This window comes from Astatotilapia calliptera, chromosome 17 (genome assembly GCF_964374335.1).
Source record: "Astatotilapia calliptera chromosome 17, fAstCal68.1, whole genome shotgun sequence".
Taxonomy (NCBI): Eukaryota; Metazoa; Chordata; class Actinopteri; order Cichliformes; family Cichlidae; genus Astatotilapia; species Astatotilapia calliptera.
Window position 1 is genome coordinate 14949261 of NC_137438.1, and position 13546 is coordinate 14962806.

The window sequence follows — 13546 nt, forward strand, 5'->3', positions numbered from 1 at the left end:
AAGACTAGAAATGATAAATAATATAATAAACTCAAAAAAACTCAGTGTATAAAGTGTGTAATGAGGGGTTTTACAGCCTTAAAACATCTATAATATTTTTAAAAAATAAAGCTGGCTACTTTGCAGATTTAATCTGTCGCAGGCTGTTTCCAAAACGTAACTCCTGCGATAAATGATGGACCATTGTGCAAGAAGTCCATTTACCATTTACCAAAAATCTAAGTTGTGTCAATTATGACTCATGAAACAGGACATGAAGTCATTCTTATTTAATGAAAAGTTAACAACGTAAAAGAAAATTTCTGAGCTTGTTTTGATGCATGAATACTTGTTGTTTAATTGAAGAAGAAAGGCGTGGTAAGATGCTTTGACATCATGATTTGACGAAAGAAGACTTGACTGTATGAATGATCATGCTGTAAAAATGTAAACACACCCAAACCTGATGTCACCTGTTCAGTATATAAAGTGCAGTGCTGCTCCTCAGCTTTAGTATCACAGTCCAGGGAAACTAATCTGCAGAACTGACCTGTTCATCACAATGAAGCTGCTGTTTTCTCTGTTTCTTCTCTGGGCACTCTCCACCACAGGTAACTACACTCATTTCACCTGCAGGTAGAAGGGAGTCTAATTTAAAGCTTTAAATCTTTTTTTATCTTACATTGTAATTTTTTTCCAAAGTTAGTGAGTAGTATTGACTCAACTGTAACCTGCTGTAACCCAATATGAACTTTCAAAACATCTCCTATTTGCTATATATTTAAATTGTGATGATCATTTCTGTATTCCTCTCCTGATTGCAGCTGGAGCCCTCCAGTGCCAAACCTGCACAAATTCAGCATGTTCAAGCACAGCACTACTTACATGCTCCTCATCGGAACCAATGTGTGTTACAGCTACCATTCTAGGTAATGTTTTCTCATATAATATTTAATATTTTCACTAAATTACATCCACTGTGAAGCTATTTGTGTTCCATCAACATTAACAAACTGGACTTTGCCTTTGTAGCTACTTCATCTGGAACTCCGGTCACACAAATCTACAAGGCATGTGCATCTTCCTTCCTGTGTCCAGCCGTAACCTCTCAGACATTTTCAGTCGACCTGGGTTTTCAAAGTGCTCTGGCTTCTGCTCAATGCTGCAACACAGATAACTGCAACTCAGTAACTCTGCCAAGTAAGTTAAATACTACATTGCTCATTGATGACAAAAGAATAATATAAAGAAATAAAAACAATAATCTGATGTTGTAAGAGTCTCTGTTCTGAAATGAAATGGCCTTCTTTTCTGTTTCAGATCCTGCTTCTCAGTCAAATAATGGTGGAGTATGCAACTTTTGTGACCCTTCCACTGGTCAGTGCTCCTCCACATTACAGTGTCAGGGAGTGGAGAACCAATGCTTCCAATCAACGAGTAAGTCTTTATGTTGTATCAGTTGTGTCATCGGTTTTCAATCAAAGATGATTTCAAATTCTTTTGTGATACTTCTGACATATAAATGAGCGGAAAATTTTAAAAAGCTGTTAAGTTGTTTTTTGCATGAAATATATTAAGCTTCCTGGAAAGTAGCCAATTTAAAACATATCCTGAAATTCTTCTTTTTCATCTGCAGTCAAAAGCAGCACCGGCACGTATCCAGGTTACGGCTGCGCATCTGCAAACCTGTGTGCAGCTGCTTCAATGCTGGGTTCTCTACCTTTCATGCAGAGCGTTGGTACAGTATCAGGTGTTGCCTGTTCTGCAGCACCAACTACAACTGCTGCCCCAACTACAACTACAACCACCACCCCAGCTACAACTACAACCACCACCCCAACTACAACTACAACCACCACCCCAACAACAACCACCACCCCAACTACAAGCACAACCACCGCCGCAACTACAACCACCGCTTTAACAACAACCACCGTCCCAGCTACAACTACATCCACCGCCGCAACCACAACCACTACCCCAACTACAACCACTGCCGCAACTACAACCACCACCCCAACAACAACCACCACCAATGACCCAACTACAACAACCGCTGCAACTACAACCACCGCTGCAACCACAACCACCATCTCAGCTACAACTACAACCACAACCACCATCCCAACTACAACCACCGCCGCAACTACAACCACCGCAACTACTACCACCGCAACTACAACCACCGCAACTACACCCACCACCACACCAACAGCTACAACCACCGCCCCAACTACAAAAGCCGCCGCAACTACAACCACCGCTGTAACAACAACCACCGTCCCAGCCACAACTACATCCACCGCCGCAACCACAACCAATGTCCCAACTACAACCACTGCCGCAACTACAAGCACCACCCCAACAACAACCACCACCAATAACCCAACTACAACAACCGCCGCAACTACAACCACCGCCGAAATAACAACCACTGCTGCAACCAAAACCACCGTCCCAGCTACAGCTACAACAATTGCCACAACTACAACCACCGTCCCAACTACAACCACCGCGGAAACTGCCACAACTGCCGCAACTACAACAACCACCCCAACTACAACCACCACCCCAACTACTACCACCGCCGCAACCACCACCACCGCTGCAACCACCATCCCAGCTACAACTACAACCACTACCGCAACTACAATAACCACCCCAACGACAACTACAACCACCGCGCCAACTACAACAACTGCCGCAACTACAACCACCGCTGCAACCACAACCACGATCCCAGCTACAACTACAACCACCGCCGCAACCACAACCACCGCCCCAACTACAACAACCGCCACAACTACAACCACCGCTGTAACAACAACCACCGTCCCAGCTACAACTACATCCTCTGCCGCAACCACAACCACTGTCCCAACTACAACCACATCCACAACTACAACCACCACCCCAGCTACAACCACCGCCCCAATTACAACAGCCGCCGCAACTACAACCACAACCACTGCCGCAACTACAACCACCACCCCAACAACAACCACCGTCGCAACTACAACCACCGCCGCGAAAACAACCACCGTCCCAGCTACAACTACAACCACCACCGCAACTACAACAACCACCCCAACAACAACTACAACCACCGCTGCAACTACAACCACAACCACCGCTGCAACTACAACCACCACCCCAACTACAACCAGCGTCCCAACTACAACCACCGCCGCAACAACAACCACAACCACCACCCCAACTACAACCACCGCCGCAAGTACAACCACAACCACCGCTGCAACTACAACCACCACCCCAACTACAACTAGTGCTACGACAACCACCACCCCAACGACAACCATCAACCCAACAACAACCACCACAACTACAATCACCGCTCCAACAACAACCACTACAACTACAACCACCGCTCCAACGACAACCATTACAACTACAACCACAGTCCCAACTACAACCAGTACAACTACAACCACCGCCCCAACTACAGCTACATCCAGTATCCCAACTACAACAACCAGCTCAACAACAAGCATCCCAACTACAACCTCCGCCTCAACAACAACTACCATTGCAACTACAACCACTACACCAACTACAACCACCACCCCAACTACAACCACGGCTACAACTACAACCACCACCCCGACTACTATCACTACAACTCCATCCACTACCCCAACTATAACCACCGCCCCAACTACAGCTACATCCAGTACCCCAACTACAACATCCGCCTCAAAAACAACCACCACAACTACAACCGTCACCCCAACTACAACCACGGCCACAACTACAACCACTACACCAACTACAACTACAACCACGGCTACAACTACAACCACTACACCAACTACAACCACGGCTACAACTACAACCACTACACCAACTACAACCACCACTCCAACTACACCCACTGCCTCAACTACCACAACCACTACCCCAACTACAACCACTGAAATTACAACCACTACCCCAACTACAACTTCAACTGCAGGATCAAGTACAACTACTGCCTCCACAACCAAAAGTGATGCTTGTTCCATCAGACTGGGAATGATCCATCTGCTGCTTGGACTCCTTCTCTTTACCTTTCATTGAAGTCTGAATAACACAAAAACAAACAAAAAAACATATGATGTCACAAACCTTTTCGAGATTTGAGTTGTTTAGAAATCACTGTTAAACTGAAGTCCATGAAAAAAGGTAATAGAGTATTGTTGAAGCAGACTTGGAATAAGTATGCAAGACTTCTTTGTTTGTTGGCATAGTCAATTGTGTCAGTTCAATACTTAATATTATTTATAATATTTATTTTAAATATGTGTTATATGCATATTGTTTTCCATGTATGTATATGTCTGGATTTTAGTTTATACCAAGTGGGTGAAACAAAGGAGTCCTTGTAATAATAGCAAAGCATGCTTTGTAAATAAAAGAAAGAAGCACAATTATATTTATTTATTGTTTATTTGTTTCCCTTTGTCCCTTTGATTTTCTAAATTTCTCTCTCTACTTAATCTGCTGTATATTACTTGTGATCAAGATACAATGAAGTGTTTCAAGGCCATTTCCTAAATCTGCTGTGTGACCCACGGGTCACACATGTATACCAGTCGGTTAAAATGGGTTTAATTTTAAAAATAAAACCCAAACAAAATTGACAGCCGCAGCCGCCACAATATGTCAGATTACACCAGGTTAAAACAAATTAAAATACACCGCTGTATCGGGTCCTCGGCCCGCAGCCAGAAATCCACTCGGCAAAGCAGCAGCTCTGTACTCTGTAAATAAAAGCAGGAGATCACTTATGCTAGACAGTAAAACGCAGCGGGAGTATCTCTCCAATTATTTTGCTTTCATTACCTGTCCACAAGTTCGCGTCACACTAGAGCAGGGTGATATGACCAAAAATATTTATCACGATATACATTTGAAAATTTGCGATAACGATATAACTGACGAAAACCAGCTCTGCTTATCAGGGGCAGTTCTCAGGACTCACCTATCTCACATGCATTTGGTGCTGGGGAGGCTGCTGCTTACAATCCTCTGTACAGTTTTCATGACCATCAGCAGGGTCATCTTCTGGGAGGAGGGCAGGGAACTCTCCACCACAAATCTGAGTGATATTTTGCAGCATTCTCTATTGTCCAGCCTTTAGTACTTAAATGTTATAGAGTTTATACACTTACACAATAAGGCAATGATCCTCTGTCAGGACCTTGAGGTTTGACTGGAAAGTTCCATCATTCACCCGAGTTCCTTGGTCTCCACCCCTGGGCGGAGCCATCATCTCTCCTGCACTCCTGTACACCTGAGGCTGATTCTGGGTAATCAGGTTGAGGATTTAAGCTCCACCTAGACTCTCGTTCACCACCAGTTCGTCAACAACCTCATGTTGGTATCGTTTTTTCATGCTCTTGCTACTTCTTTTTTCGTTTACTTTGAGATTAGATTAGGACATTTGGTCAGGGAATTTTATTCCCATATTGATTATAGGGTGGGACCCGGGCATCAGATAATAAACTGGCGGTTAGAGTCCACAGTGATGCTTCCAGAGTTATTTAAAGTACTTAGGACGGGAAGTTGGACTTCCTAGGGGCGCAAAATGTTCTGAGGGTTATGCCTCCCCTCTGTTCCGGATGCGGGACATTGTCCTTGGGCAAGAGGGTTAATTCGGTTGGCCACCGCGAGCACTAGGGACACACGTTAATAGCTAGTGGTCAAGCACCACTTTACTTGCACCATTTGATGTCACACTTCTGATAATCAGTTGTCTGCTTGACGTTTATTCAGCTGTGTAAAAACTATAACTTTAATCACAGCCAAACCGATTTACTCAGGAACAAATAAAACACAGAAAAAAAGGCAAACAATTACATTTTTAAGTTATCCGAGTGACTTATATATCATGTTTAACCTGAGTAGCAAAAGAGCGGGGATCTGAAAACGATGAAGCCGCGAGTCCGCTGTTCTTGCCGGCTCGAGTGACCACTGCACCCCCCGGCTTGCTATCGAGCGGGTGGGTAACAGACGTCTCCGAAAACGTCGGCGCACTTTTTCAAATATGCGATGTCTTGATAAATCAAGCAGATATTTGAGATTTACACAGCTACATCTCGCCTGAAAATATGTTTTAAGTTTATTTTGTGACCCAGAAAGAGTAATAAGACTAATTTTAAAACTTAGCAGCGGCCGCCATTGTTGGCAGCTGAAATTTTGCTGGGCCGCGCTATGAATTCTGGGATATGGTGGGCCATGAAGGACACACCCGACCCAGCCTTCAAATTCGGGGAAATGAAGGACGCATTTGTTGGCCGCATTTGAAGGAGTCGACGATTTGGGACAGCCTTCGTCGCCTGACTGTGACGTAATTGGCCTTCAAATGCGGCCTCCGGAGGATGCAACCGACGTTTTGGGACACAGCGACAGACTCACAGGCAGGCACTACAACAGAGGGAACAGAGACGTGGGACCAGGGCAGACACTGACTGGACACGGGGATATAGCAGACAGGGGAGACAGCAACTAAGGATTACACAGAGACATAAACCACAAGACAGAACTCTAACAAAGAAACCAAAGACTAGAAATGATAAATAATATAATAAACTCAAAAAAACTCAGTGTATAAAGTGTGTAATGAGGGGTTTTACAGCCTTAAAACATCTATAATATTTTTAAAAAATAAAGCTGGCTACTTTGCAGATTTAATCTGTCGCAGGCTGTTTCCAAAACGTAACTCCTGCGATAAATGATGGACCATTGTGCAAGAAGTCCATTTACCATTTACCAAAAATCTAAGTTGTGTCAATTATGACTCATGAAACAGGACATGAAGTCATTCTTATTTAATGAAAAGTTAACAACGTAAAAGAAAATTTCTGAGCTTGTTTTGATGCATGAATACTTGTTGTTTAATTGAAGAAGAAAGGCGTGGTAAGATGCTTTGACATCATGATTTGACGAAAGAAGACTTGACTGTATGAATGATCATGCTGTAAAAATGTAAACACACCCAAACCTGATGTCACCTGTTCAGTATATAAAGTGCAGTGCTGCTCCTCAGCTTTAGTATCACAGTCCAGGGAAACTAATCTGCAGAACTGACCTGTTCATCACAATGAAGCTGCTGTTTTCTCTGTTTCTTCTCTGGGCACTCTCCACCACAGGTAACTACACTCATTTCACCTGCAGGTAGAAGGGAGTCTAATTTAAAGCTTTAAATCTTTTTTTATCTTACATTGTAATTTTTTTCCAAAGTTAGTGAGTAGTATTGACTCAACTGTAACCTGCTGTAACCCAATATGAACTTTCAAAACATCTCCTATTTGCTATATATTTAAATTGTGATGATCATTTCTGTATTCCTCTCCTGATTGCAGCTGGAGCCCTCCAGTGCCAAACCTGCACAAATTCAGCATGTTCAAGCACAGCACTACTTACATGCTCCTCATCGGAACCAATGTGTGTTACAGCTACCATTCTAGGTAATGTTTTCTCATATAATATTTAATATTTTCACTAAATTACATCCACTGTGAAGCTATTTGTGTTCCATCAACATTAACAAACTGGACTTTGCCTTTGTAGCTACTTCATCTGGAACTCCGGTCACACAAATCTACAAGGCATGTGCATCTTCCTTCCTGTGTCCAGCCGTAACCTCTCAGACATTTTCAGTCGACCTGGGTTTTCAAAGTGCTCTGGCTTCTGCTCAATGCTGCAACACAGATAACTGCAACTCAGTAACTCTGCCAAGTAAGTTAAATACTACATTGCTCATTGATGACAAAAGAATAATATAAAGAAATAAAAACAATAATCTGATGTTGTAAGAGTCTCTGTTCTGAAATGAAATGGCCTTCTTTTCTGTTTCAGATCCTGCTTCTCAGTCAAATAATGGTGGAGTATGCAACTTTTGTGACCCTTCCACTGGTCAGTGCTCCTCCACATTACAGTGTCAGGGAGTGGAGAACCAATGCTTCCAATCAACGAGTAAGTCTTTATGTTGTATCAGTTGTGTCATCGGTTTTCAATCAAAGATGATTTCAAATTCTTTTGTGATACTTCTGACATATAAATGAGCGGAAAATTTTAAAAAGCTGTTAAGTTGTTTTTTGCATGAAATATATTAAGCTTCCTGGAAAGTAGCCAATTTAAAACATATCCTGAAATTCTTCTTTTTCATCTGCAGTCAAAAGCAGCACCGGCACGTATCCAGGTTACGGCTGCGCATCTGCAAACCTGTGTGCAGCTGCTTCAATGCTGGGTTCTCTACCTTTCATGCAGAGCGTTGGTACAGTATCAGGTGTTGCCTGTTCTGCAGCACCAACTACAACTGCTGCCCCAACTACAACTACAACCACCACCCCAGCTACAACTACAACCACCACCCCAACTACAACTACAACCACCACCCCAACAACAACCACCACCCCAACTACAAGCACAACCACCGCCGCAACTACAACCACCGCTTTAACAACAACCACCGTCCCAGCTACAACTACATCCACCGCCGCAACCACAACCACTACCCCAACTACAACCACTGCCGCAACTACAACCACCACCCCAACAACAACCACCACCAATGACCCAACTACAACAACCGCTGCAACTACAACCACCGCTGCAACCACAACCACCATCTCAGCTACAACTACAACCACAACCACCATCCCAACTACAACCACCGCCGCAACTACAACCACCGCAACTACTACCACCGCAACTACAACCACCGCAACTACACCCACCACCACACCAACAGCTACAACCACCGCCCCAACTACAAAAGCCGCCGCAACTACAACCACCGCTGTAACAACAACCACCGTCCCAGCCACAACTACATCCACCGCCGCAACCACAACCAATGTCCCAACTACAACCACTGCCGCAACTACAAGCACCACCCCAACAACAACCACCACCAATAACCCAACTACAACAACCGCCGCAACTACAACCACCGCCGAAATAACAACCACTGCTGCAACCAAAACCACCGTCCCAGCTACAGCTACAACAATTGCCACAACTACAACCACCGTCCCAACTACAACCACCGCGGAAACTGCCACAACTGCCGCAACTACAACAACCACCCCAACTACAACCACCACCCCAACTACTACCACCGCCGCAACCACCACCACCGCTGCAACCACCATCCCAGCTACAACTACAACCACTACCGCAACTACAATAACCACCCCAACAACAACTACAACCACCGCGCCAACTACAACAACTGCCGCAACTACAACCACCGCTGCAACCACAACCACGATCCCAGCTACAACTACAACCACCGCCGCAACCACAACCACCGCCCCAACTACAACAACCGCCACAACTACAACCACCGCTGTAACAACAACCACCGTCCCAGCTACAACTACATCCTCTGCCGCAACCACAACCACTGTCCCAACTACAACCACATCCACAACTACAACCACCACCCCAGCTACAACCACCGCCCCAATTACAACAGCCGCCGCAACTACAACCACAACCACTGCCGCAACTACAACCACCACCCCAACAACAACCACCGTCGCAACTACAACCACCGCCGCGAAAACAACCACCGTCCCAGCTACAACTACAACCACCACCGCAACTACAACAACCACCCCAACAACAACTACAACCACCGCTGCAACTACAACCACAACCACCGCTGCAACTACAACCACCACCCCAACTACAACCAGCGTCCCAACTACAACCACCGCCGCAACAACAACCACAACCACCACCCCAACTACAACCACCGCCGCAAGTACAACCACAACCACCGCTGCAACTACAACCACCACCCCAACTACAACTAGTGCTACGACAACCACCACCCCAACGACAACCATCAACCCAACAACAACCACCACAACTACAATCACCGCTCCAACAACAACCACTACAACTACAACCACCGCTCCAACGACAACCATTACAACTACAACCACAGTCCCAACTACAACCAGTACAACTACAACCACCGCCCCAACTACAGCTACATCCAGTATCCCAACTACAACAACCAGCTCAACAACAAGCATCCCAACTACAACCTCCGCCTCAACAACAACTACCATTGCAACTACAACCACTACACCAACTACAACCACCACCCCAACTACAACCACCGCCTCAACAACAACCACCGCTCCAACTACAACCACCGCCTCAACAACAACCACCACCCCAACTACAACCACGGCTACAACTACAACCACCACCCCGACTACTATCACTACAACTCCATCCACTACCCCAACTATAACCACCGCCCCAACTACAGCTACATCCAGTACCCCAACTACAACATCCGCCTCAAAAACAACCACCACAACTACAACCGTCACCCCAACTACAACCACGGCCACAACTACAACCACTACACCAACTACAACTACAACCACGGCTACAACTACAACCACTACACCAACTACAACCACGGCTACAACTACAACCACTACACCAACTACAACCACCACTCCAACTACACCCACTGCCTCAACTACCACAACCACTACCCCAACTACAACCACTGAAATTACAACCACTACCCCAACTACAACTTCAACTGCAGGATCAAGTACAACTACTGCCTCCACAACCAAAAGTGATGCTTGTTCCATCAGACTGGGAATGATCCATCTGCTGCTTGGACTCCTTCTCTTTACCTTTCATTGAAGTCTGAATAACACAAAAACAAACAAAAAAACATATGATGTCACAAACCTTTTCGAGATTTGAGTTGTTTAGAAATCACTGTTAAACTGAAGTCCATGAAAAAAGGTAATAGAGTATTGTTGAAGCAGACTTGGAATAAGTATGCAAGACTTCTTTGTTTGTTGGCATAGTCAATTGTGTCAGTTCAATACTTAATATTATTTATAATATTTATTTTAAATATGTGTTATATGCATATTGTTTTCCATGTATGTATATGTCTGGATTTTAGTTTATACCAAGTGGGTGAAACAAAGGAGTCCTTGTAATAATAGCAAAGCATGCTTTGTAAATAAAAGAAAGAAGCACAATTATATTTATTTATTGTTTATTTGTTTCCCTTTGTCCCTTTGATTTTCTAAATTTCTCTCTCTACTTAATCTGCTGTATATTACTTGTGATCAAGATACAATGAAGTGTTTCAAGGCCATTTCCTAAATCTGCTGTGTGACCCACGGGTCACACATGTATACCAGTCGGTTAAAATGGGTTTAATTTTAAAAATAAAACCCAAACAAAATTGACAGCCGCAGCCGCCACAATATGTCAGATTACACCAGGTTAAAACAAATTAAAATACACCGCTGTATCGGGTCCTCGGCCCGCAGCCAGAAATCCACTCGGCAAAGCAGCAGCTCTGTACTCTGTAAATAAAAGCAGGAGATCACTTATGCTAGACAGTAAAACGCAGCGGGAGTATCTCTCCAATTATTTTGCTTTCATTACCTGTCCACAAGTTCGCGTCACACTAGAGCAGGGTGATATGACCAAAAATATTTATCACGATATACATTTGAAAATTTGCGATAACGATATAACTGACGATATAATTGACACTAGACAAAATACTTTACAACTCCACAATTTTATTAGTGCAAAAAAACCCATCAATGTATTTTCATTCAAAAACTGCAGTCGTGGTGCTTTCGATTGTACTCAGAACTCAGAAATTCTGCCTTCTGAATAGGAAGATGTAGGCAACACCAGACTGCAGATGAGCTGCATACAGGTCTGGACTGGGACAGAAAATTGGCCCGGGCATTTTGACTAGAGACTGGCCCACCATTATAGGAAAAATCTTAAAGCCTTTGAATGAAAACAAACGCTGTTGTGACAGTGATGTACACTGTTTTGATGGTATATATGCATCAATCTATCAATCGTTTGTTGTAAGATTCAGATAATTATTTTTTAAAAGCTAGACATTTTAAATGAGAATAAGAAAGAAAAGTATTTCCTTGTGCCCACCTCTCCCTGTTAATGCCCTACATTTACAAACCAATTCTGGTTCATCCGTTCAATTCAACGGTCCGCTTTGGCCATGGTCATTTCTCCATCGCCGCCGTGCCTTTTTCGCCATGTGCGTATGAAAACAAAGGCACTGCGCATACGCGTTTTACCCATATTCTATCGCAATATTTCATTTTCTTGTCGTTGCCCAACATTATACCGGTATTAACGTTAATGGTATGATATGGCCCAGCCCTACGTCACACCCTAATAAATATTGGTCAGTGGCGGTGGTCTCCACTACACATCTCTCTGCCAGAGTAGCGCAATGTTTCCCACCTACAAGGGTGCAAATAACTTTAAATCTCTGCCAAAGAGCCAGACCTCAAGTCAATAACAAAAGTTTGATTAGCCTGTAGAAATAGGAAAGAGAGAAACAGAAAAACATGAGTCTGTGTGGCGGTGTGTGTGTGACAACTTTGCACGCCCATAAAAGGACACTGGCTGATGTGCTTAGTGTGGGACCAGAGAGAGAGAGACTTAGTGTTAATACAGGTGCACTGAAAACGTGAGTACAGCGGCAAAAGCATAGATTAACAGAATTGGGAGTTAAACAGGCCAGGCTTTGGCTTAAATTTTGACAGCTTCACCACTCATTGTCTCCTTATCCTGAGAATAATAATAATAATAATAATAATAATGGATTGCATTTATATAGCGCTTTTCGGGGGCCTCAAAGCACTTTACAATTCCACTATTGTAAAGTGAAGAAAGAGGAGAAACTTAAAGGACAGTCAATCTCCTGATGAAGACAGGAGACAGACAGAACACTGTGTACTTGAATAATTACCAGCAGGCAAAAAGACAGTGCAATTGAACTCCCCAATCAACAGGACCAATTCTGTTTACATTATACATGCTTCCCTTAGGCAGTATCATTAGAAGACATAGCATACATTTTCACTGCTATGCAGATGACACCCAGCTCTATCTGTCCATGAAGCCAGATAACACACACCAATTAGTTAAACTGCAGGAATGTCTTAAAGACATAAAGACCTGGATGGCTGCTAACTTTCTGCTTCTTAATTCAGATAAAACTGAGGTTATTGTACTCGGCCCTGAAAAGCCTAGAAATATGGTATCTAACCAGATTCTTACTCTGGATGGCATTACCTTGGCCTCCAGTAACGCTGTGAGGAACCTTGGAGTCATCTTTGACCAGGACATGTCCTTCAATGCACATATTAAACAAATATGTAAGACTGCTTTCTTCCATTTGCGCAACATCTCTAAAATTAGAAATATCCTGTCTCAGAGTGACGCTGAAAAACTAGTTCATGCATTTATTACTTCCAGGCTGGACTACTGTAATTCATTATTATCAGGATGTCCAAAAAACTCACTGAAAAGCCTTCAGCTAATCCAAAATGCTGCAGCAAGAGTACTGACAGGGACTAGAAAGTGAGAGCATATTTCTCCTGTTTTGGCTTCCCTTCATTGGCTTCCTGTTAAATCCAGAATTGAATTCAAAATCCTGCTCCTCACATACAAGGTCTTAAATAATCAGGCCCCATCTTATCTTAATGACCTTGTAGTACCATATCAC

At 43.7% G+C, this 13546-nt stretch overlaps 2 protein-coding genes across 2 annotated transcripts; both read left to right on the forward strand.

The window, feature by feature from the left end:
* The first annotated feature begins 482 nt into the window (after nt 1–482).
* Nucleotides 483–4411, forward strand: LOC113009429 (uncharacterized). Its single transcript, XM_080291592.1, has 5 exons — nt 483–590; nt 804–908; nt 1012–1179; nt 1300–1416; nt 1616–4411. Exons 1-5 carry the CDS (start codon nt 542–544, stop codon nt 4054–4056), a joined length of 2880 nt encoding a protein of 959 aa, XP_080147718.1. The 5' UTR covers nt 483–541; the 3' UTR covers nt 4057–4411.
* A 2611-nt stretch (nt 4412–7022) lies between these two features.
* Nucleotides 7023–11023, forward strand: LOC145421357 (uncharacterized). Its single transcript, XM_080291591.1, has 5 exons — nt 7023–7130; nt 7344–7448; nt 7552–7719; nt 7840–7956; nt 8156–11023. The coding sequence occupies exons 1-5, from the start codon at nt 7082–7084 to the stop codon at nt 10666–10668; spliced, it is 2952 nt and encodes a 983-aa protein (XP_080147717.1). The 5' UTR covers nt 7023–7081; the 3' UTR covers nt 10669–11023.
* Nucleotides 11024–13546: the final 2523 nt, after the last annotated feature.